Below are 25,647 nucleotides of genomic sequence, written 5' to 3'. Positions count from 1 at the left end.
GTTTTGAGCTACTTTAAAGGGATATCCTCAAACATTTTGTATTAAGTCCTCTTCTGTTAAAAAAAAAACATTTTCAAAGGAGCTGTAAGTAATGTAAGTAGTATTTTAAATCCTCCCCTACTTGCTGTGTCTCAGACAAGAGTATTTTAAAGCCTCCTCTGTTTGTTGTGTGACTTATATCATTATGCAGAAAGTTACGCCTCTAATTTTGTGTCTGAAGAGCCTAGGAAAATCACAAATGAAGTGGGCTGAATGGAAAAAAGTTTTCATTAATTATGCCTGGGTATGTGACACTTTGTTTTGTGCAAAACGGAAATTGCCATTATCAATGCATAATCTGGGCGTAGAGGGGAAGACTTGGTGAAAACTCTACCTGACCTTGGTCAAGAGGATGCCCGAGATCTTAATGAGTTTTAGTTGCTAATGTAAAAACTAGGGGCCTCAGTTATGAAAAGTGACGCATCGCTGCGTGAAAGCAGTGATGCGTCACTTCTCAGTGCGCCCTCCTTGCGACATGATTGATGCCACAAGGAGTTCATTTTCTGAGGTATCTATATAGCGCAAAGTGACACATTGCTGTAGTGTGTCACAAAGGTGATGCAACTCCAGCAATGTGTCCTTTCACATGGGCCAAGCCCCATGTGAAAGGATCTGCGCCAGTCTTACGCCTGCTGTGAGGCAGGTGTAAGATATTGACACATTTGCGTCCTAGAAGTGGCGCAGTGAAATCTTATAGTCACTTCTATGACCCTTTCGTGCGTCAGAACGTACCCCTGCTTACATTATATCTGGCACAGGTCTAATGTGGCGCAGGGGTGTACAAAGTGACGCATCTGTGCAAATATAGTGCAACAAGCACATTTTTTACGCCGCTGGTGTGTCACAAAAGGTGACGCACCAGCGGCTTAAAAGTGATGAACAGCCTCATAAATAAGGCCCTACATCTATATTACTAACCTGGCACAAGTACTACATTGGAACGTTACCATTTTGGCAGATGTGCGAATAGAGACAAGGAGACCATTGAGGAATATGTGACAGATCTATGCAAGTTGGCTATATCATGTAAATATGGGGCACAGCTGGAGGAACAGATTTAAGATCAATTCCTTCTACACTTTAAAATTGACAGAATCAGAGTGGAGTTGTGGATGAAGTACAAGCTAGCATTGAAAGATGTGCTTGCCATGGCTAAATGTACTGAACACATACTGAATTGTGTTGAGAAGTTATGCAAAGAAAATACTGTCAAATAAATAGTAAAAGCTGTTAAAGTCAAAACTACAACCAAGGATTCAATAAAGTTCAATGGAAAGTGTTTTCGGTGTGGAAAGTTTGGTCACATGGTGAACTGTAGTTGTCTTGCTCTGAATGCTGTGTGTAAGCAATGTGGTCGCAAGGGCCATTTTTCAAATTGTCATCACTCTTCTGGAAGACTGGTCAGGAAAAATGACAAATCCAGTAAAAGAAGTGAGGTAAAAGAGATTGTGTAGGTGATTGTATTAGAAATAAATGATTCTGTCGGGGTTGGAATGAAGAAAATAGTCCAAGAGTTGGAGGAAAAGAATATGATCTATCTTGAGGACACAGTGTTGGTGAAGGATGTATGTCATTACATCGCATACCAATACCACGCGTGCCATTACAATGCGGGTATTACTACGCGATGTAAATGACAACGACATGCCAATGCATCGCAAAATGTTATCACAAGTATGTTTTTACCGGGCATGCCATTACAACGCAAAGGCATGCGTGGTAAATCTATACTCATGGTAAAAAGCTTTCAAGGTAAGTGACCCTACGCTACCCTACTCTAAACACTAATGTAATACCCCTGCACAACCCTCCCCCGACCCCCAGTCCTCTCCCTACAATAACACTACACTACCCTGCACTACCCCCGACACTACCCTAAAACACTACACTACACAAACACTACAACACTACCCTAAAACACTAACCCAGCACGACCCTACCACTAGCCCATGTCTGGTCCCTACACTGAAACACTACCCTGCACGACCCCCCGACACTACTCTAAAACAGTACACTACACAAACACTACAACACTACCCTAAACCCTAAAACACTACAACACTACCCTAAACCCTAAAACCCTACACTATACAAACACTACAACACTACCCTAAACCCTAAAACACTACACTACAACACAACCCTAAAACCCTAAAACACTACACTACACAAAGACTACAACACTACCCTAAACCCAAAAAAACTACACTACACAAACACTACAACACTACCCTAAATCCTAAAACACTACACTACACAACATTACACAAACATTACAACACTACAACAAAAGTAACCCCCACCCCAAGCCCAATCCCCCTTACCTCACTCTCCTTGTGGTTCCTCTCTCCTGCTTTCAGCGTCGTCTGAGAGGCGGTGCACGTCGTTGTGAGGAAACAGCCTCAGTTTCCTCACAACAACGTGGATAGCCATTAAATCGAATACTTTGTAACAGCGCATGCGATGTAATGGTATGCATAGTAATAGCTACGCTTAGTTACATCGCATGCGTTGTAACGCATGCAATGTAATGGTATTGCCAGGTAAAATCTGCGTTGTGATTGCTGTTTCCTATTGATGAATGATGTGGAAGTGAGAATGTTATTTGACTCATGTTTCTGATTCAGTATTTGGGAAAGTATTCCAGGAAAAGTTCCTTTTACCTCGTATGGATATCAGACCAGGAGGGTACGGTGGTCAGGAAATCAAAAGTGGAGAGGGTATTTTATGGGAAGTGTAGAATATGGTGGTCATATCTTTCCAAGTAAGATTTATGTGGCAGTTAAAGGTGGCAACATTTTGGGGTGGCCACATCAGAAGGAATTAGGAGTTTTTCTTTATCCCAATGCAAAACCACAAGTGATAGTTAGTCAACAGAGTTTGAGAGTTTTCTTATTAAAATAGGAATAAAACATAACAAAACTGCACTTTACCATACCAAATCTAATGGTATCATGGAAATGTTTAATAGAACTCTCAATGAATGAATGAATGAATGAATATTGAGCTTGTAAAGCGCAGACTTAGCCCAAGGGCGTCAAGGCGCTATGCGGAACGTAGATATGCAGACAAAAAGGCATACACATACTGAAGTCTGTGAGAAAAGCCAGGTGTTTAAGACTTTACAGAAGAGAGATAGGGACACCTGGCTAGAGAGCTCTTCCGGGAGGGAGTTCCACCGCTTAGCAGGAGTGGCGGAAAAAGACTGCCTCCCCATTTTGCCTTTTTAAACCTTGGTACTGTTAGCAGTTTTTTATCTGAGGACCAGAGCTGCCTGGAAGGAACATAATGATGGAGAATTGTCTTAATCCCACCTGGGCCTGAGCCATAATAGGCGTCATAAGTCAGGTACAGTGTTTTGAACAGGATCCTGCGGTCCAAGAGGCGCCAGTGCAGCGTCCTAATGGAGGCTGTGACTGAATGATATTTCGGAAAGTCCATCACCAGACTGGCCGCAGCATTCGGTACCAACTGCAGACGTCGCACCAGGCCTTTATTAATGCCCAAATAAAGGGCATTACAATAGTCCAGTTTGGATGTTACCATGGCAATAACAGTCTGCTTGCATGACCCATAAGAGAGGAAGTGGGAGATTTTTCTGAGGATCCTGATAATCCCGACAATGTGGATACTGTCCTATTTACCTGAAGACTAAGGGAGAGTGAGTTATCCACTATGACCCCTAGGATTTTCACATGGGCTACCGGGCAGAGACAGACGCCAAGTGTGTCCAGCCACCAGTCACTGGACCAGAGCTCCAGTTTGCTGACGAAAATCCGTACCTCAGTCTTCTCCCAGTTCAATTAAAAAAAAATATTCCACCATCCAGGAGGAGACTGCCTGCATACAATTCCTAAAATTCAGGGCAGAGTCGGGCTCAGGGAGGAGCCCTGAGGAACACCACACAACAGGGGTTTAGAGGGCAAGTAGAATTGGCCAAATTTGACTGTGCCTGATCACTGAGAAAGGAGGCAAGAAGCCTCAAGGCGAAGCCCCCGATCCCTATCTCTCTGAGGCATTCAACCAGCCTCAGAGAGACACGGTATGAAAGGCTGCGGTGAGGTCAAGTAGAACAAGCAAGGTGGTGTGTCCTGCGTCCACTTGAATACGGATATTGTTAAAAACAGCAGTCAGTGCTGTTTCCGTACTATGGTGGCTTCTAAACCTATGTTGTGAGCCATCAAGTAATTGAAGTTCCTTCAGGTAGACACTGAGGTGTTTATTTAAGTAAGTTTCCAGAATCTTAGCTATGACAGGGAGTAGAGAGATTGACAGATATTTTATCAATTTACCGGATCCAAAGAAGGCTTCTTTAAAAGTGGTTTAACCACTGCTGTCTTCCACAAGGTGGGATACTGTCCCTCTGAGATGGCAACATTCAGAACAGCAGTAAGGTGAGGAATAATGATCTCACAACCAATTTTTAGCACCTTGAGGGGGCAGGGATCCAACTGTGAGGCTGATTTGGCTTGTTCCAGAAGCCGATCAGTCACATCTGGTGACATAAAGGGGAAGGTGAGTAGCCTGGGAGTCTCCTCCTTAAACAAGTCCTCAAGGGGAGGAGAGTAGGCCAAGCAGACGACCCCGCATTGGAGTTGGAAGCTTCCAGCAAGGAGTAAATGTCTGTAATTTTTGTTTGGAAGAAACCAGATATTGTATCACAGAGCTCCTGGGAAAATTCTGAGGGATCTGTGACATGGGGTGAGGAAAGGGAATTAATGGCATTAAAAATATCCCTAGAGGATCTCCTTGATCCTGTGATCTTTGAATAGTATAGCCCCTTTTCCTCCCTAACAGCTGCTTTCATGGGCGTCCGCAGAAATGTTTCCGGGAGGGGGGGCTAACCTGGCACATTAAGGGTCGTGGCTAATGTTATTAAATAGGGGTGGGGTTAAAATGGCAGAAAATCAGGATTGGGTATTGCTCAGGCCAAGCTGAGAAAAACAAGCTTTGGCATAGCCAATAGGTCTCTCCTTTGGGACCTTATAAGTATTTAGTTATGCAGCAGGTCCCAAAGGTGAGACCTATTGGCTATGCCAATGCTTGTTCATGATAGGTGTGATGATTGTATGCTCTCAACTCAACGGAACTGAAATGGATCTGAGAGAGTTATTGCACGGGTCCATTAGAATTATCACCAACAAACTCATGCCTACGTGTAATAACTTAACAGGGCAGGCAACTTCCCGGGATCCTGATTTCACTTAATGCAATAACTCTAGGGTTTCCTGCTAGATGAAAGACTCAAAATTTAAAATCTCACACTCTAATGTCCAGCTATAAGTAGAGGACTACCCCGATTTCAGCACTACTTCAGGGTTGATGAATATTTCACAGATCCAGTATTTTTTACAAACAGTCAACACATAAACCCTTGGGTAGCCCAGTCTGGCAACACTGATCATATAGCATTAATGGCACAGGAATTGTATTGAAAAAGGTTCACATTTGGGGTCCTGAAGGATAAAAGTTGTCCCTGTGCTCTCGAAACAGGTAAAGGGAAAAGGTTAGGAATATAAAAAGAGAAAGAGAGCTAGAGAATGTGTGAGAAAACAAGGAGAGTAAGAGAAAAGGAAGAGAGAGACAGAGAAAGAAAAAGTCAAGAGAGCAAAAAAAAAAGAAAATAAGAAAGAAGCAGAGAAAGACAGGAAAAGAAGGAAACCAAACGGAAGAAGATACAGAACGAGGAAAAAATAAAATCACAAATAAATAGGGAAAGGAGCAAAAGACCCAAAGGAGACAAAGCTGCAATCGGAGACTAAACTAGCAACAAACAAATTCACAGATTTTAGCACCAAGAGTGTTTAAAGCCAGGCGCGCAATGCCCATTGCGCTCAGAGGGCCACAGCAGCTTTCCCCCTCGTGTGTGGCAGCCCGGGATAAGACAGCTTCTAGGCACGCACATAGCCGCACCCATGTACTTCAAAGGTCTTTAAAAGACCATTTAATTGCTAACGAGGCTTTGATGGTTTTCACCCCTTCTAAGAGCTCATGCAGCTCCATCTGCATATGGCTGGATGAATTACCCCACCCTCCCGAAATTTGACTCTAGTTGCACCTCTGTTTAAAGTCGAGGTAGGAGGGAGATGAGTTGGCGTGAGGCTTAAAAGAGGGGTGAACTAGGGATTGAAGACGCCGCATGGTGATGGTCATGGGCGTCTGCAGGGAGGGCAAGGAGGGGCGCTCCGGGGGAGGGGCAAGCGCTCCTCTTTGCCCCCCCTGCGGGCACCCATGGCTACTTTGTACTCTTTTAAACACTGTTTGTGCAGTTCACTACCCAAAGGCTCTAAATCTGTGCGCCACAACTTCTCCTGTTGACAGGACACCCCTGTCTTAACTTTCTAAGTCTCTCCGTGAACCAGGGGGCAGAGGGTTTCCTTCTTGCTGAATAGTGCTTGCTCACAGGTGCCAGAGTTTCCATTGCTACTGACAATTGATGCGATAGCTCCGCTGCTGCCAAGTTGGCATCATGGTGCCTAGTGGGCTCAAAGTTATTGAAGAAGATAGAAAGCGACTCATTACTTATAAGCTTAAAGTTCCTTCTTTACTCCAAATTCCTGTTTCCTGAGAGACCCATCCCTAATGCCGAGATGCGTAGATCAAAAGGGATGGCAAAATGATCAGACCAGGCAAGTGGAATAGGTTCTCCAACACTTATTCAAGGGTCATTAAAAAAGACGCCATCAAGGATATGACCTGCCATATGAGTGGGACTCTTGACCAGCTGTGAAACTCCACAGCACCTCATGGTTCTCAGCAGACTTTGAGTGTCCTTACATAGAGTCCTATGTAGATGAAAATTAAAATCCCCAAGGAGAGTAAAATTAGATCTTTCAAAGTAGGGTTCTAAAAGACTACTAAAATCCTGAATGAAAGATACCCTGGAGCCCGGTTGCCGATAGCATAGGACACCAGAAAAGCTTTCCGTAAGATGCTGATTAATAGAAAAGTAAAAAGCCTGGTAGAGGTCAGGGGAGTGGTCAATGCTTGTGTGCAGCAGACCAAAGTCTCTCTATAAAGAATGCTCAGACCCTCTCTCCGCCGGCCTACCATATGCAGTCTAGCAAGGGTGTACCCCGAAGAGATAGCGTCTACGAGATCAGGACCTGAAGAGTCCATGGCCCATGTCTCGGTAATGAAGACCCAAGTTGGCTTCCTTAATGAGACGAAGTCTCTGTAAGCCACCTTATTCTTAATCAGGGATCTTGCATTGATGAGATAACCTTGCACTATCTGTTCTTTGGAAGGGGGCCTGATTGCCTCATTATCAATAGGGATATTACAGCTACAAGCCTGTATCACAATGATGTTACATACTGTAGATACATGGTGCTGCTTCTTAGCAAGTATTTCAGGGTCCATAGTGTGATGACATGGAACCCTTACCGACCGAAGGTCTAGGAGTGCCTTGCTGGCATAAGTAATCTGGCGGATGGAAAAGAGGCAGCATATCTGGCACACGGCGCGGTCTTGACGCGGACGGGCGCAGACGGGCTTGCCTTTGGCGTGCTGGTGGAGTGTCCGCTATGCAACGAGAAGGCCATCCTGATTAAGTAGTCTCTGTATACTAAGGCGCTAGCCCCCTGGCTCCACCCCCCAGCCAACCGGAAAGGAGCCTGAATATGTGCAAAGGCATTCAATTGGCTAAAAACAGAGGGGCATATTAACAAGGCAGCTCTATAAAATTATCGCCGCTTTTGCAGCCATTTTCAGCCGAAAAGCGGCAATAGCGTGTCTCTGCTGACTTAGCGCCTGTTTCCAGCATGCCTAACTTTGCATCGCTAATGAGATGCAAAGTAGGCGTGGCTGTGAAACCATCCAGAGAAAATATTGTGAAGGCAGCTTCGCGATATTAACAAGGAAGGGTAGCAATTATTTGAATCGCGTTAAGTATGCCTTAACACAGGAATTTAACATCTGTTAAATTCCTGACTAAGGCATACTTAACATGGGAGGTGGATTCTGTGGCTAAGACCACAGACCCTATCATCTAGGATATCGCCGTTTTCCCCCATGGAAAACGGCGATATCCACACAATCTCTGGAATTTTTATCAACTCGGCGGTGCGTGTTGTTGATAACGCGCTAACCGGGCGATAAAATCCAGAGATAGCCGGTGATAAATATGCAAGCGCTAAGCGCGCTTTGCGATATTTATCGCCGGCCCTTGTTAATATGCCCCAGAATCGGTTCGCGTCTCCTCTTCTCTCTCCACATATCACTATAGGGAAATCTCCTTTTAAATTGTTCAGAGGGAGTAAACCCAATTGTGTCCTGGGGCCAGGCTGGATGGATTGGGTTAAAGGTTGTGTGAATGTTTTGGTTGCAGACAAATGGAGAATAAGAGAACAAAATAAAATTACTGTGAGGAAAAGTGAGGTTGATGCCAGAAATGCGGTGAAAGAAATAGACATTGAATTTGGGAACTGGGTACAAATTTGTGCTCCCGGTGGTGCACATCCCAATCCTATGTTGACAGAACTCAGAATGATGGTGACGTTATTTAAAAATGCAGACAAAACAGAATATTGCCGAATGTGGAATTTGAGCTGAGGGTTGCAAATAAACAGAAACAACTGTGAACACAAGGTTACACATGGGTCTTGCAAAAAAAAAAAGATATGAGCTGTGATTACAGTAATATAAAAAATAATTCGACTGATCCAATTCATAAGGATCTGTCAAGATCAATAAAAATCTGTAAAAGTCAATCAATCAATCCATCATGGGGTTTATATAGTGCAGCTACTCACCCGGGAGTGTCTCAAGGTGCTGAGGGGGTGGGGGCAGGGGGCTGCTCATCCACCTGGGCATGAAGGTTTAGTTAAAGAGCCAGTTCTTGAGATCCTTCCTGAATTGGGCCAGTGACAGGGATTGCCTGAGGTGGAGGGGCAGGGTGCTCCAGGTCTTGAGATCCTTCCTGAATTGGGCCAGTGACAGGGATTGCCTGAGGTGGAGGGGCAGGGTGCTCCAGGTCTTGAGATCCTTCCTGAATTGGGCCAGTGACAGGGATTGCTTGAGGTGGAGGGGCAGGGTGTTCCAGGTCTTGAGATCCTTCCTGAATTGGGCCAGTGACAGGGATTGCTTGAGGTGGAGGGGCAGGGTGTTCCAGGTCTTGAGATCCTTCCTGAATTGGGCCAGTGACAGGGATTGCTTGAGGTGGAGGGGCCAGGGTGTTCCAGGTCTTGAGATCCTTCCTGAATTGGGCCAGTGACAGGGATTGCCTGAGGTGGAGGGGCAGGGTGCTCCAGGTCTTGAGATCCTTCCTGAATTGGGCCAGTGACAGGGATTGCTTGAGGTGGAGGGGCAGGGTGTTCCAGGTCTTGAGATCCTTCCTGAATTGGGCCAGTGACAGGGATTGCCTGAGGTGGAGGGGCCAGGGTGTTCCAGGTCTTGAGATCCTTCCTGAATTGGGCCAGTGACTGGGACTGCCTGAGGTGGAGGGGCAGGGTGCTCCAGGTCTTGAGATCCTTCCTGAATTGGGCCAGTGACAGGGATTGCCTGAGGTGGAGGGGCAGGGTGTTCCAGGTCTTGAGATCCTTCCTGAATTGGGCCAGTGACAGGGATTGCTTGAGGTGGAGGGGCAGGGTGCTCCAGGTCTTGAGATCCTTCCTGAATTGGGCCAGTGACAGGGATTGCCTGAGGTGGAGGGGCAGGGTTCTCCAGGTCTGAAGATCCTTCCTGAATTGGGCCAGTGACAGGGATTGCCTGAGGTGGTGGGGCAGGGTGTTCCAGGTCTTGAGATCCTTCCTGAATTGGGCCAGTGACAGGGATTGCCTGAGGTGGAGGGGCAGGGTGTTCCAGGTCTTGAGGTCCTTCCTGAATTGGGCTAGTGACAGGGATTGCCTGAGGTGGAGGGGCAGGGCGTTCCAGGTCTTGAGATCCTTCCTGAATTGGGCTAGTGACAGGGATTGCCTGAGGTGGAGGGGCAGGGTGTTCCAGGTCTTGGCAGCGAGGTATGAAAGAGCCCGGTCTTGAGATCCTTCCTGAGTTGGGCCAGTGACAGGGATTGCTTGAGGTGGAGGGGCAGGGTGCTCCAGGTCTTGAGATCCTTCCTGAATTGGGCCAGTGACAGGGATTGCTTGAGGTGGAGGGGCAGGGTGTTCCAGGTCTTGAGATCCTTCCTGAATTGGGCCAGTGACAGGGATTGCCTGAGGTGGAGGGGCAGGGTGTTCCAGGTCTTGAGATCCTTCCTGAATTGGGCCAGTGACAGGGATTGCCTGAGGTGGAGGGGCCAGGGTGTTCCAGGTCTTGAGATCCTTCCTGAATTGGGCCAGTGGCAGGGATTGCCTGAAGCCGTGGGGCAGGGTGTTCCAGGTCTTGGCAGCGAGGTAGGAGAAATACCTTCCTCTGGTCCTGGATTGGACCAGGGCATTGCAAAGATTTTGAGAAATGGCAAACTAGGGTTATTGGGTTTTAACGTCATTCAATATTCTAGATTGTATTTATTGTTATTTTGCATTGTTTCCTTTGCTTTTTAATAGGGGACCCTCTATCTTTGTTTCTGTTGCCCGTTTGTGGAGCAAGCTGCTGCCTATCCGAGGAACGCTGTTGCCTATCCCAGGAACGCCTACCCCTCGCCGGACCCGCTCCGCGGGTCCCGCTTCGCTCTCAGGACACAGGAGTGCGCCGGGGGAACGTGGAAGGAGTTTGAGGGCGCTGGTCAGTCTTGCAGGGCTGCGAGCAGCGTGGTCAGGGACTCCATATCCCAGGAGTCCCTGATAGCCCGGCAGAGAACACCTGGGCCGCTCTCCCTGCAAGCTCCGCCTACTCACCTATTTCCCTCCCTATATATCAACGCCCACTCCTCGCTGCGCGGGAGCGCGCGGGAGCGCCGGGCGAAGCCCGGGACAAGGGCGGGACCGTATGTGGCCGTCCGGGGCCGCTGGAGGCCGGGCTGGGCCACCTTATTAACATCTACGGTCCAGGTACTGATCAACCCACTGTTTTTGTATTTGCTTTGTGAACTACTTGCTTGTAGGCGGGTAGAAGGGGGGTCTTTAGCACTATGGCTTGCACAACAACTACTTCCACCCTGCTGCCTCCAACGGGGGAAGCAGAGCCTGCTGTCATGGGCCCTCTTGACTCCTACTTCAAGCGTTTGCCGCAGGATATTGACAAAGAGATCGCTCTGGCGGAAAGACGAGCCGGGCGTAGGCTCTCGATAGAGCTTCTGAAAAACCCACCTGACAAAAATCCAGGTTTGAACTTCCCTGCGCTGGTGACACCACTATCATCCATTGTTTTACCAGCCACCCAGGACCTATCATTTGATGTGTCTCTGCCCAATGAGTTAGCAGTTAACTCTTCACCGGACATTGTAGCAACCAACTCATTTGTTGCGCATCTTGATGTACCTAGCCAAACGGTAAAAGGGAAAGGAGCTTTAGAAAATCATTGTGTACAAATGGAAGCGTCTAAATCTAAGCCCAGTGTTAAAAGGAAATGGGGAGTTACTGCAAAAAAATCACAACCGTTAAAACCGGCAAGAAAGTACAGGAAGCTGGGTACTAAATTGACTTCTAGCCATGTCCCTTCAAAGAATGGCGTACTAATGACTATAGGGGAGGCCGAAGCTGCCCCTGTGGAAGTGGACCCTATTATCACGGTGCCTCCGATAACATTGGCGGTGCCAGTCCCAGATCAAACTACCATAGTACCCTCGGGGTCATTATCTCCCAATCATAATCTTCTGATAGAAGTGGAAAAAATAATGCGTTCCCTCCTAAATCCAGTAGAACTAAGACTTAAGAAGCTAGCTGAACACCTTGACCATCTTGAACAAGCTAGCTTAGATAACTTCTTTTCTATTAAATCTCTAATTAAGTCTGGGAAAAAAGTGGGTGAGAATGGGAAACACCAACAGACAGGCGACAAAGATCAAGGAGCCGTGTTGGTTGACCTACAATCCCCGCCCGTAAGTGGTATTTCTGCACAGGATAACAAAGGGGGGAATAGCAAGAATGTACCTGGTCCAATGTCCACCAAAACCATCAGTAATTGTGGGAAACCTAAGCCCAATAACACCAATAACAATGGTAGTAAGGACAGTGTAAAAAATCCCAAGCCAAACAATACTAATAACAATGGTAGCAAGGATAGTGTAAAAAACCCACCTCCCACAACCAGCAAAAATGCCACACCTTTGACGACCGGATCGGGAAAAGCTATGGTCCAACGGGCGGGAAATGATAAAATCCACTCTAGCAATGGCAGTGGGATTAATGCTCATTGTACTGGGAATGGGATTAACACCAGTGTAACAGTGGAAAACACTCTCACACAGAGTCGTGTTCCCTTAGACCAAGCACAAATACAGACCCAAATAACCAAATTGCCAACTAGGATCCCGCCAGTACAGCTCACCCCGGACTCCTATCCATATGTGGCCATACTTACTAACGTCCCACCCCTAACGGAGGGCCAAAGAGAAACTTATGAAATGTTAAAAAACAAGGCCATGCATTGGCTCGCTGTCAATAGACCACTGCCAGGGGGAGTAGATGGCCTGATAATTGGGGCCAGAAGGGTCAATTGGATAGGGAATACCTTAAAAAAACAGGGGGGTGAGTGTATCATAATTAACTTCCAGGATCCAAGGGTTGTGGGGCTGATTACGGGGCAAGGTTGGAACATTAATATCGGTGGGATTGGGGTTGTGGACCTCACTTTCTTTTACCCCAGACCTGTGATCTACTCAGGGGGCTCCAGGGAGCAACCGAGACCCAGTCTCTGCACCTGGGTTGAGGCTGGTCCCCCTGTTGCTCCCATATTTAGAGCAAATAATTGCTACACAGAGGCATTTAACCCCTATAATGGGCAGGGGCAGACGAGGTGGGGATGCTGACAGAGACCAGTTGAACAATTACGACTGGAAGAGGATATGGTTGGGGGAATCAACCCTGATGTTACATTGATACCCCACGATGAAACGAGCCAAAAATTCGAAGTGGCAAATGTTAGGGATGGGGGCATTATTGCATGTTTGGAGGGGTGTGTGGGTGAACCGGATCTTCTAACTACTATTTGCATCAAGGAGGGTACAGATGCAAATTGTGTTAATATTGTTCTAAGTGAGGATTGTGACTGTGGGAAACAGGATGATTTATTACCAACAGCACCTAACGCAAAGGGGATTTGCATAGAAAACACCCTGGAGAGACTTATGTCATGGAATGTTGCGGGGCTGGGGGCCAGAGTGTTGTCACAGCAGTGGATTGATTTTGTTAGTGGGTTTGAAATGTGCCTATTCCAAGAGACGTGGGCATGTGAGCCAATTCACTTCCCGGGTTACCTAAATTTCTGTATACCGGCAACTAGAGGCCCCAGGGGTAGGCCTATGGGAGGCCTTACAGTCTGGATTAAGCAAAACTCAAACGTAAAGGCAAAAATGATTGATTTAGGTTGCAAGGATATTCAATTACTAAGACTAACTGTAGCCAAGGGTACAATAATAGACATCTATAATATATATGCCAGGGGCATGAGGCTAGGGAATTCTGTTACCTTAGAAGTTCTATCCGCTTCCCTAGAATCCCAGTCACTTGGACATAGAGTAATTTTGGCTGGTGACCTGAATAGGACATTTGAGCCTCTAGAAAACACTGCATACCCTATAGGACTAGAGGAAGACGCCCTCTGGGGCATCCCCAACCTAAATCTCCTACCTGTGAAGCGGTGGACCAAAGATATTTTGTTGTTGAATGCATTATGTTTGGAGTATGGTTTGAGGGCCCTTAATGGCAGGACAAAAAGCGACCAATGTGGTAACTGTACATTCGACAATGGACATAACAAAAGTAGGATTGACTATGTCATCGTTAGTCTTGAGTTATGGTGTGGTGTGGGTGACATGGAAATTGTGGGGAGAGTAGAAAGCGACCATAACCCCCTCTGTGTCTCCCACTCTTGGTGGAGGGCCGCACGAGTTAACTCAGTGTCAGGTAGTGGGAGCATACCTGTTGTGGCAAATGACTCAAGAAGGGTGAAATGGCCATATGTCCTGGCTAATCTGGCCACTTTGGAGTCAATTAATTTGGAGGTAGACAATGCTATTGCCGCCATGGAAAAAGTAGATCTTGTATTACCAGGCTCTGTCCAAATAACCGATATACATGACACATTCTTCTCTTTGTTAAAACCGCACTTTACTAAGCCTCTGAAGGCTAAAAGGAAAGTACCAGTTACATTGCCTACCTGGTTTAATAAACAGTGCAGGGTAGCTAGATTGGGGCTGGGCAGAGCACTCAAGAGCAGGGACAAGGCCTCGATTAGAGCCACCAGGAAATATTATAACGACAGTATTCGAAAGGCTAAGAAGCAGTGGGATGAGGAGTACTGGGAGGAGCTACTGGTGGCTTCAGGGCAAAAGGATTCCAGACTGTTTTGGAAAATTGTGAAATGGGGAAGAGGGGGTGCCCCCAATAATCCCGACAACAATGTCGATGAGGCATTGTGGGTCGAGTATTTTAAACCCCAGTATGCCGAGTGTAGGGATATAGTGGCCATAGAACCAATCCCTATGGTTTTTTGTAAGGGCGATTTATTTCTAACTAAGGATGCGGAACTTGTAATTTCAACTCTGCAGAGGGGAAAAGCCCCCGGGCTAGATGGAATCCCTTCAGACATCTTTAAACACGACAAGGCCAAGTGGGCAAAATATGCGACCCTGTTGGGAAATGGCTTGGCCAAAGGGGCAAAAATCCCCAATATATGGAAGGGGGCAATAATAATACCGATTTTTAAGAAAGGCGACCGGTCACTCCCAGCAAACTATAGACCAATAAGTTTGTTGGCTACTATGCAAAAAGTAGTGGGGAAGATGCTGGTCGACAAACTTATGGCCTGGGTAGATGACAACAATGCCTTATCCCCCTACCAGGCAGGATTCAGACGTGCAACCAGTACGGTCGACCAAATTTTTCGCTTCACCATGCTACGGTGGGGGACTGTACTCCTGGGCAAAGGCAGCCTTTATGTAGCATTTGTAGATCTAAGGGCTGCCTTTGATCTGGTGCCCAGGTGCACGCTGTGGGAGGTTCTGTCCAAAATAGGGGTCCCACTTGATTTGCTCACGTTGATAATGCGTCTTCACGAAACCAACTATGCCAAGGTCCAGTGGGGGAGGAATGGGGAATCCACCACTAATTTTCCAGTTGAGCGGGGGGTGCGGCAGGGATGTGCAATGGCACCCCTGCTGTTCTCCCTGTTCATTAATGGCATTGTAGATAGGATATTGGACGCAATGGTTGACGCACCTTCGTTAGCGGGCATCAGAGTTCCTATTCTGATGTTCGCGGACGACACCTTGATTGTGTCTAAGACCCCGTCGGGTCTCCAGCGAGCCCTGAATATTTTTGACGCATTTTGTAAGGAAAGGGGTCTAGAGGTAAATGTAAATAAAACCAAGTTGATGGCCTTTGGGCAAAAGCGCCAATCTCAACCTAGGGTATTTTTGAACAATATTAAATTAGAGCTAGTAAATGTTTTCACATACCTCGGGATGAGATTTCAAGCAAACTTGGTTGGTCAAGACACATAGAGAAGGCGGTGTTGAAACATCAGCAAATCTCAGGAGCCCTCAGGGCTGAGCAAGTAAAATCCAAGACCAGGCCCATAAAACCTGTTCTTATGGTTTATGACGCAAAAGCTCTGGGCGCAACCCTCTATGGGGCTGAAGTCTGGGGCTTTGAGAATCTTACCACCGTTCAGAAATCCGAGAACAGGTTTTTGAGAGGGATAACTAGTCTACCCCAAAGTACCCCACTAATACCGCTTGGCCTTGATTTAGGCAGAAGATCGCTCAGGGACCGTGCCCGACTGAGGCCTATCCTCTACTGGAGACGGCTATGGACAACCATGGAAATAAGACACTACGCTGAGGGGTTCCTAGCATTAGCCAAATCAGATGTTTTTTGCAAAATTAAATGGCTAAAAACGCTTAGGGACGTCCTTGCGGAACTTGGGCTCTCCAAATTATGGGAAAACCCCCTTGGGGAGGTATTCCCTAGCAAATCCAATATCAAAGAAATATATTGGGATCACATCGACCAGAAACTTTGGAGGAGCACAAACTGGGATTCCATGGGGGGTAGATTTATGGAAATCAAACAAAGACCATCCCTAGAAAAGTATTGGGACAGTATAACTGTCCCATTAGACAGGAAACTATTTTTCCAGTTAAGGGCAGGCTCTCTCCCCTTGAGGAGTCTGACGTCCAGCTGGAAAACTAGTAGTGGTTTGTGCTGCCCGTCATGTGGGGCCCCCAATGAAAACGTCGCACATTTTCTTTTTATATGTGAGGCCTATGTAATTCCAAGAAAATCTTGGTTGGCTCCAGTATGTAGGAATCTTGGTGTCCGAAGCGGTGTGGAGGGGCTGAGAATTATCTGTTCCTCCACTGAAATGTCCATCGTAGTAGGAACAGCAAAATATCTGGGGTGGGCATGGTCTATAAGGCGGAGGGCTTTATCCCCCAATATGTCTTGAATTTTACATTTTCCTTTGTTTGTTTTATCCTTGCAAATATCTACTGGGAGATACATATGAATTTTAATTACAAAATGCGGCTAATATGTATGGTATGAGTTTTTAATTGTATAAACTTCGGGAATGGTCCGTGACGCAGAGGTCCCTATACCTCAACATGCATTTAGTTCTTGCATATTATGAAAAAGCTTATCTTATCCCAATTGGTAACAATTTTAATGCTTATGAACTATGTATTCTCGATTATAAATTTTATTGTAATTGAATGTTTGATGTTTTAAAAATGTATGAATTTATATGTCTGTGCTTTTATGAGTGTGTAACTCGAATAAAGCTTTTTCAATTCAATTCAATAGGTTAAATATTTTCATCTATGTTTTAGGATGTCTTCATTGTTATTTCCACCGTTTTTCTTGCTTTTGCATGCATTGAAAGTTATTAATTTGTTGTTTTGGTAATGTTTTAAAAGGGAAGATTTTTGGTGTCTCTTTCCATTCAAACATGTACATGACTTGCAGCTTTCTGTAACTGCTATGGTATGTGACTTGACAGGATTCTAGAATGCAGTGCTTTGTGCAGCTCAAGGGGGCTTTTGACAGTCGCGGAGCTGGAGCTGGGAGGTGGATGAGATGGATAATAAATGCGGTTTATTTTACTTATCCGGTGTCAGCAGCATTACCTTTGATCATTGCAGACAAACTTTTAAAAAGGTTTAGGGATTTAAAATAAATACCACTCCTACGATGGTGAACCCATGCTTCCTTTAAATTCATCAACTTCTAATAAGTAATGGTTGGCAAAGATATGATCATAGCTGTCAGTAATATCAATAAAATTCTGTTCACTTGTAGGTCAGGATACTCAATACAGAAATATGGTCTGACAAAGATAACACATCATTGTTTTCTGAAATATTGTCCCAAATAGTATCTATTTTCTATTATTAGGTTTACAAGGGAATAGTTCTGGCAGGCAATATTATGACATTAATATTCTAGTAACACACTGTCCACTTAAATATTGGATATGTAGCATTGGCATTCATTTTGTACAACCAACCAACCAGCTTATTTATGTTTATGGTCATAGCATCAACTTTCTGAATAGGAGCCGTCATTTATTTATAGTCATTGCTTATATCAACTCTGAGTTAGCTTTGATTTTACTCTCTAGAATCAACTATTTTTCTGTTTTCTACTTTCTTCCTTTTCAACACATTTCACACAGAGCTTAGTTGAAATTGGAGTTTGAGAACATATCCATGTATTAAGTGGCTTACAAGAATGTTTATTACTCAGATTAATGTTGGGAACTGCTGATGAGTGTAAGCTCATTCAGACCCACATTTGTCATGAACCACATTCCTAACTGAAGAAACTCCCACAACTGCAGTTTGGACTTACCGTAAATCTCACACACTTATACATCAATATAAACATTTTCTCCAAACCCGGAAGCTTTAAGCAACTTTACTGTAAACACAGCTCATCTTTATCACTGGCATCACTTATCCATGGTAACAATAATATCATGGTTTGGGTAGGAAACTAATGACATCATCTAGGCAGTGAAATAATACACAGATGTCCCCGGTACTAGTTAGGATTTAGTCAGCATATTATGTATCTCCAAAACATTTTTATAAAATATGTCTACCATTTGTCTATGAACTGGACTTTTAACATCTTCCAATCTACTGGTATTCAGCATCCAGCTGATCTTCTACAGACTCTTAGAGCTCCTTAGTCATTCATTCGATTATTCTATCTTGTGTTGACTCTTCAGCTTGCTCTCCCACAGTATGGCATGCTTGTTTCCAGTTACAGTTTTTACAGTGTAATAAGTACCTCTAGCTGTGTATTGCACTCTCTTCTTTGTGTTCCTGCCTCCCTACTGGACTCAGCTGGGGCAAATAAAAGACAGGAACATGTCCATTTGATTTTGGATAAAAAATCGCTTTGGATGAAGGTCCTCCTCCAAGTAGTGGCAGGAAGTCATTTCCCAAGCATCCACAATGCCCACCTGCAGTCCAGAAAACATCTTCCTCATAATAAGGTCCAGCTGGAACGACAGCCAGTTGCTGCCGTAGTTATGTCCAGTGTTGGCAGTTTTGAGGATCACCGTGGTATTGGGGCTCCTCTCTAGGAGCTCCATCACAGCGGTTCGGATGTTCCTCAGTCGCCGGATGTACACCTCCACCGGAAAGGACGTGAAGTGAGCCCAGAGGTTAATTGCAATCACGATATCAGGTCCCCCACCAAGATTAGCAATGTCATTGGCCATATAGTGCAGATCGGCTACCATCATTTGCGACATCCGGAGAGGTTTCCCATGAGACCTCCACTGCACTAACAACCCATTCATTGCATCTGTTGCCAAAAGGGGTCCCGCTGGTGGCAACTCAACATGCAGATCAATTTTCTTCAGAGCTACAGAGTAAAAATAAAAGAGAGTTACCAGGAACATTGATTCACGACACTAGCCCAGCCAGAGATCATTTCTTAAATCAATACAGTTGATGAAAATTACTACTCTTCATTCATGTGCAGTTGCTTTGTTAACCTTTTATTGGTAGTTGAGCATTACATACAACAGACAAACAGGTACACCATTCATAGCCTCATTTACTGGAATTTAGCTTCCTTTTCCCAAAGACATTATTCACACATGCAAATCTATCAATTAGTGCAAACAATATATATAATATATGAATACAGGATGCAAGTGTGTTTTCCCAGTGCCTACATTTGGTTGCAAAAATAATGACAAACACTCTATTATTGAGTAATAGTTGAGTCTTCATCACGGTAGCCTATCTATCATCTAAGGAGCATTCCAATATTCAGTCCAGACTCTACAGTCGGTGTGAATTGTTGCAGTTTCCTCACCTCGCACTCAGCTTTTATCCATTGCAACCACTATTCTGTTTGTGGACCATTTACTTCTTTTTAGGTCTAGCTTTAGCCAAAACCTTTTGAAATCAATAAATGCATACCTATAATATAATTACAAATAGGGGTTGTCAGACACTTCTCTTCATCCATTAGTTTGTTGATGTGTTATTCACATTTCCTTTTGCCTATTACCGCAAAGGGCAGGAGGATCAGCCCACTTTAGCCGCTTGCTACCTTCACTTTGAGTGGCTGAAGTTAGCCCTTTCACAAGGAGCACTTCCGCACAGAAGGTAGTTCATTATTACTTTAGTGCTGCCTTTGTATGAGGTACCTGATATGATAGGAGAGATTTGTTCCAGATGAGAGCTCAGGGCACATTCCAGCTTTATCGGTTTGTGTCTCCTGCCAATGCTGTTGGAACCTCCTTTTGAAGTGGCCTCCGTTTATCCGACTGGTAATTTTATAGACCATACCAGCAGCGCATATTAACTCTAAATATGAGCTGAGGATACTCTATTTTTGCAAACCCAACTGTCTTTCTTGCTTTCCAACTTTCTTGCTTTTTGGCTTTCTTTCGAGCCTTCTTCTTTGATTTTCCTTCTGAGGTTCTTTAATTTTGACTCCATCTTACATTTGTCATCAATTTGTGTTGCCTTTACACAGACTGCTCTATTCATGAAGTGTTTCTGCCCTTTGGACTGTCACGTGTAGAAAACCCCCTCTGTCCTTGCTTTGAAAGCAATCTCAGGCACTAGCTGGCCTAACTGCATACAGACATGTTCTGCCATTACTGATTGACTTATAAGTGCTGTAATTGATTGACCTATGGGTAGGGCAGAAACACGACGTAAGGGGGACATTCTGGTTACATGATGTTTTTCTATTGGCTAATATTTTGCAGATCTTGTATGGCCATATTAGGTATTTTGTATGCTTGCAGAAGCTAGGACTGCCCCTTTCTTTGATGCTGAGTTTGTAACTCTAAGCATATAAAAGGCCTCTGTGTTTTGTACTCTTTAGACTACCTCATTCGGTTGCTACGGCTTCTGTGTGACGTGGCCTCACGTATTAAGTTTAATAAAGATGTCTTTTCATATTTCAGCTTCTGTGCCAAGTTCTTTTATATTAGTGAGACCCCTGAGAATGAAGATTTCAGTTCTTCACTTCCTTCCTTCCTTCCTTCCTTCCTTCCTTCCTTCCTTCCTTCCTTCCTTCCTTCCTTCCTTCCTTCCTTCCTTCCTTCCTTCCTTCCTTCCTTCCTTCTTCTCTCCTCTCTTTTTTCTTTCCTTCTTTCTTTGCTGCTTTTGTTCTCACACTTCTTTTTTCTTTGTTTTTTTTGTTTCCCTGTCCCTTTTTCTTTCTTTCATTCTTCCCCTTTCTTGCTTTCTGGCTTTCTTTGGTGCCTTCTTCTTTGATCTTCCTTCCTTCCTTCCTTCGTCTCTTTTTTCTTTCCTTCTTTCTTTGTCGCTTTTGTTCTTACACTGCTTTTTTCTCTTTCATTCTTTTTCTTTGTTTCCCTGATCATTTTTCTTTCTTTCATTCTTCCCTTTTTCATTCTTTCCTTCTTCCCTTTTTCTTTATTACCTTCTTCCCTTTTTCTTTATTACCTTCTTCCCCTTTTCTTTATTTCCCTCTTCCTTTCGTTCACTATTGCTTTTTCTTTTGTTTTGCACTCCTCTTTCTTACATGCCTTCCTTTTCTGCCTTTCTTTTTTTCTTTCTTCTTTCTTGCTTCCTTTTTTTCAGGCCTTCCTGTTATTTTTTCTATCTCACCTACTTTCCTGAAGGCAAGAAGCTGTCTTCCAGTATCAGACATATTGACATTTTGTTAAGTCTGTGTTAGGCAAAGCTTTTTTTAATGTTACTAACATTATGTGTATAACATAGTTACCTACAAGGGTTTGCAGCCAGACTTCGTCCACTAGTCTGTGGTTTTGTCATTAACATTTTTACTTCCACCCACTCCAGCATGCGTTGTGTTCACTATGAGTTACAACTTGCTGCCCTTTCACACGGAGCCAATCAACACATAGAGTTGTTCCCTTCAGTGCCAATGACTGCTATGGAAATGTGAATTTTATAGAACATTTTTGGTTTTAGCCAGTGTTTTTGTTTAGATTGACGAGAGCCCGGCAGAATCACAAACAATACATTTTTGAAAAAACCATGACAAAATAAAACAAGAATTTCCAAAAGGATGGCGTCCATTACCAGACTTATTCGCATTGTCAATACTTGTTACAGTTTTGCTTCTGTCTTTCTCAGACAACCCTGTATACCAAACTTAAGCATCAACCTAGTTTGCATTTTGTGTTGCTATTGGTCATGATTAGCTGACATGAGGGAACTTCTTTTTAAAATGTTCAGGTTCCCATTTCATTTCACTTGTAGCACTCTATAGAGGAGCATCACTTTCCTCACTTCCCCCTATCTCTGTCTTGTTCCCAGTTGTACAAAGTATAGCAGCCCGAAGGTCAACATTTGGGACGGAGAAAGATCTCTGTCAGTACACACTGGGATCATGCCTGTGTGCTGAGGCCTTTTTGTAACATATGTGACAGAGTGGGTCGCCTTTCACCTAAACGCACTGTAGAAGACTGACAGTGGTGGCAGCAATAGCTATTTTACTGAGCACGGCAAGCCTTTCTATAAGTCACCTGTTAGCTATTGGGTCTGCCAGCATCTTTCATCTTTTCTTTTTCAGTTAGTCTTCCAGCTGCCTCCAAGTGGACCCTTCACCCATATATGTGGGACGTAGAGGATGTGTGTCAACTTGTACACAAGGCTAGTAGGGATGTACTGAGTATGTGTGGATCATGTATCCATGCTTACCCTGGCTTCCATTTGCCTGAAACAAAATATTGTGGTGTCTAAGATGGAGTAATAGTAGGATCCCAGGCAGCTTATGTGCACTGGAGCTCTCTTTCAGACATCTCAGGGACCTTGGTAGTGGGCCAGGCTGGAGAGTGTTTAGGAAAAGAGAGAGTGGGTCCCTTTGAAGTCAAGGAATTTCCCCTGCCTTTTCCTGGCACTTTGACCTTTGGAAGGGCCCCCTCCCACAGGTTATGAGGACGTGCAGTAGGACAGACCGGGTGTCTTTTGTATACTGGATTTGGATTTCTGTAGGAAGGAGACCCCCCTGTTCCACCAAGTCTGCCTATAACTTAGGTATAAAGATGGGACAGAAACTTACAGCCGTTGAGCCAAGAATTCCAAGCCAGAAGCTTGGAGTCCCGCATGAGTGTAGCCCAGGAGAATCCTTAGAGCACAATGATTAGGGTAATGCATGCTAACTTTCTTTGGCAAGTTTAGAAAACTCTATAATTGTGCCAGGAGAGGCTGCATTTACACATTTATAAGGACAAAACAAGTCATTGCTTGGGAGTGATGCTTGAGGTCTCTTGCATGAGAAATATGCGGCTGTGAAGGCACAGGGTCAAGACTGATTTGCATATGGCCATGTCTGAACTGGGGTGGCTTGGTGAGCAAAATAACGATGGATTAAACCCAGATCTGTGACTGGGGGTGAATGTTTTGCCATTGTGCAACATTCCGACCATCATCTTGCGTGTTTTGCTGTGAAGACAAGGGGGATTGAAGGAGCCCAGCTAGACAACTTGACATTGCCGCTGGGGCATTGGGCGAGACCTGCACCTGTGCTGTGATTGAGACTCAGAGGCTCATTTGTGTCCTGAGCACAGGCAACTTTACCATCACCTAAATAGGAAGGTGCCAAGGGAAATTCAGCCGATCAGGTTCTGAAGGAAGATATCTAGCAACAGGAAGTATTCAGGCACTGGAAGAATCCAACTGTCTTTGACCATGAAAGAAATGATAAAGACATTCAAGTACAGTGAAGAAATCAAAGCTGCAAGACCATAAGCATGGCAACCTCATCACAGCTTCCTCTTCACCAATGGTGCGACCGCAGCTATAGACCTGATCAGCAGGTAGTGGAGCTCCAGGCACAAGAATGTGGACATGTTGGATGGGCCAACATGCTCTATGCACAGTCTGCATTGCCAGATGCCCACCATTGGAGCAACAGGTTCACTAGCCAGCTCACTCTACCTCACAAACTTTTGTTGAACTATCATGTAGTGTGACATTGAACCCAGATGAGGGGGAAGAACGGAAGGAAACTATTGGAACTAAAAAGTGACTGTAAAATTAATCTGAGCTGCAGGAGATAACATAGTGCCACAGAGATTTCCTGCCACTGGGCCAACAGGCCTATGCACTTCTACTGCAAGAGATGGTCTCTGCGACCACAGTGTATACTGTTAAAATGAATACCCATAAGATTTACCCTCTGTAAATAATCCTGTAATTTGTTAGCTATGTGAATAAGAATATATATATATTTATTTATTATCCATCAAAGAACAGTGATTTATTAATTTCTTGGTGAGTGCTGACTCTGTACCCTCACACCACCTCCCTGAGTAAGCCCTGGGCTACTTTGCCTTGCTGCCATGATTGTCAAGTGCTAAAGGAGTGTGCTTGGTTATCAGTTTCAAGCATAATAGTGGGCTTATGCCCTGGGATACCAGTTTCTTACACTAACTGAGTCCAGAAACTTCTGAAGACTACAAGACCCCTGAAACGGTTGCATATAAACCATACTAACCAAGACTAATATTGATTTTCAAATTTTACTTCAACAGTACTCACCCAATACCCCCCAGTCCCTTCCCATCCTTTTTACAGCTTGTGCCTCAATGCTTATTTGTCTTACATGGAATGAAGTCCACAAGATACTCCCACCACTGCCTCAATGTGGAGTCGCCAAACATATAGACAATCTTTTCCCTCAAGCAGCTGCTGACTGCCTGCTGGGTCCGAAATTGCTTGTTGGAGCAGGAAAGTGAGGCCCAGATGTCCTTATAATAGTACCCGGATGGATGTGTTATCTCCTGGCCAGGGGTGCAGGCTGGCAGCTTCTTTGCATCTGTTGGGGATACAAAAGGCAGATGTCAAATGTGAATTCCCAAATTGAGCATTATTTCCTGCTGTGATTCTAGCATCCTATGACTAGATATGAAATACCGTCTATCAAAGAATGTGTAGGTTTTTTACAAGCGCAAAATTGAGGAAAGATCTGTCTTCTGGCCTTCAGCAACATGTCTTTCAGTCCCTTCATTGTCCGACGAAGATGAAGGTATAGAGTTAAAAGTAGTCAGTGCAATATCCAAATTCAGAATCATGGTCATAAAATGACACTGCAGATTTCTGTAACATCATCACCATGCTCCTGTACTGTGGCACTGACATGTGAGCCCTCGTGGGCGGGAATAAGATCAAAGAAGAGACTGGAAACTTCTCTTCTTGTCTGTCAAAGTGGGGAGCGATGTAATGGGAAGAACATTAAGACCCAGTAACACTACTCCTTTCCATGTTTACAGCGGGGACATCAGACACCGCCGCCTCTGCCAAGTGTCCAACAAGAAGTGAAGGAAGGAAAAGACCACTCTACTGTGGGGCAGCTCTGCTAGAAGTTGAGAAAGAAATCTATCAGTGAGTTTCTACAATAATGAAATAGAATGCCAAAAGTATCTGCCTGCTTGACATCTGTATCAATGGACAGTGAACACAACAACATCTGTATACAATGTGAGCACTTCATAGACATTGGCAGCAGACACAAAGGGCTTCCCTAAGTCTTTATAACCAATATGTATTTTCATACATGATACCTTTATGATACCGGGTGCCCCGCCGCATATTTATACCAAACTTTATTTCGGAAGGCCCTGGGCTTTTCTACGAGGACATTGCACACCACTGTAACCTTTAATGCGGTTTATTAATTCATAAGACAGAAAAGTTTGAATTCATTGCATTGCATACAAGACATAATGTCACATTTTGCACAATATATCCAAAATACAAATGATTCTAAACCTCTGGAAATACAAAATAATTTTTCTGATATTTTCAGTTGCATTATACACGCAAAACCAACGACTAAGGACAAAGATTTAATATTTGGTTATGTGTGTTTCATAGAACTGAAGATATGACAGAACATTATTTTGTATTTCGAGAGGATTGGAAAACGTTTAAATGTTTCATAGTTTTTAATAAATATTTACCAGTCACACCAAATATTAAAATTGTTGAAAGTGTTTCGGCCAGATTATTTTAGAGCAATACCTATTTTAGAATTAAATTGTTTCACATTCAGCATTTCTTTCTGTGTCATTTGTATCACTGCATCTCCCATA

The 25,647-nt window shown here is 44.4% G+C and overlaps 1 protein-coding gene across 1 annotated transcript in view; it reads right to left on the bottom strand.

Moving 5' to 3' along the window:
- Positions 1–17,787: 17,787 nt before the first annotated feature.
- Positions 17,788–25,647, bottom strand: part of LOC147740902 (NXPE family member 3-like) — a 198,204-nt gene continuing 190,344 nt past the window's right edge. The window contains exons 4-5 of the mRNA XM_086936006.1: positions 24,159–24,371; positions 17,788–18,956 (exon numbers count right to left, since the gene is read on the bottom strand). Coding sequence (XP_086792132.1) covers positions 18,427–18,956; positions 24,159–24,371 — 743 coding nt within the window. The 3' untranslated portion in view covers positions 17,788–18,426. The remainder of the gene's footprint in view (positions 18,957–24,158; positions 24,372–25,647) is intronic.

The sequence above is a fragment of the Lissotriton vulgaris genome, chromosome 1_1, assembly GCF_964263255.1.
Source record: "Lissotriton vulgaris chromosome 1_1, aLisVul1.2, whole genome shotgun sequence".
Taxonomy (NCBI): Eukaryota; Metazoa; Chordata; class Amphibia; order Caudata; family Salamandridae; genus Lissotriton; species Lissotriton vulgaris.
Note: the sequence above shows the minus strand (reverse complement) of the source record. Positions and strands in the feature narration are given on the sequence as shown.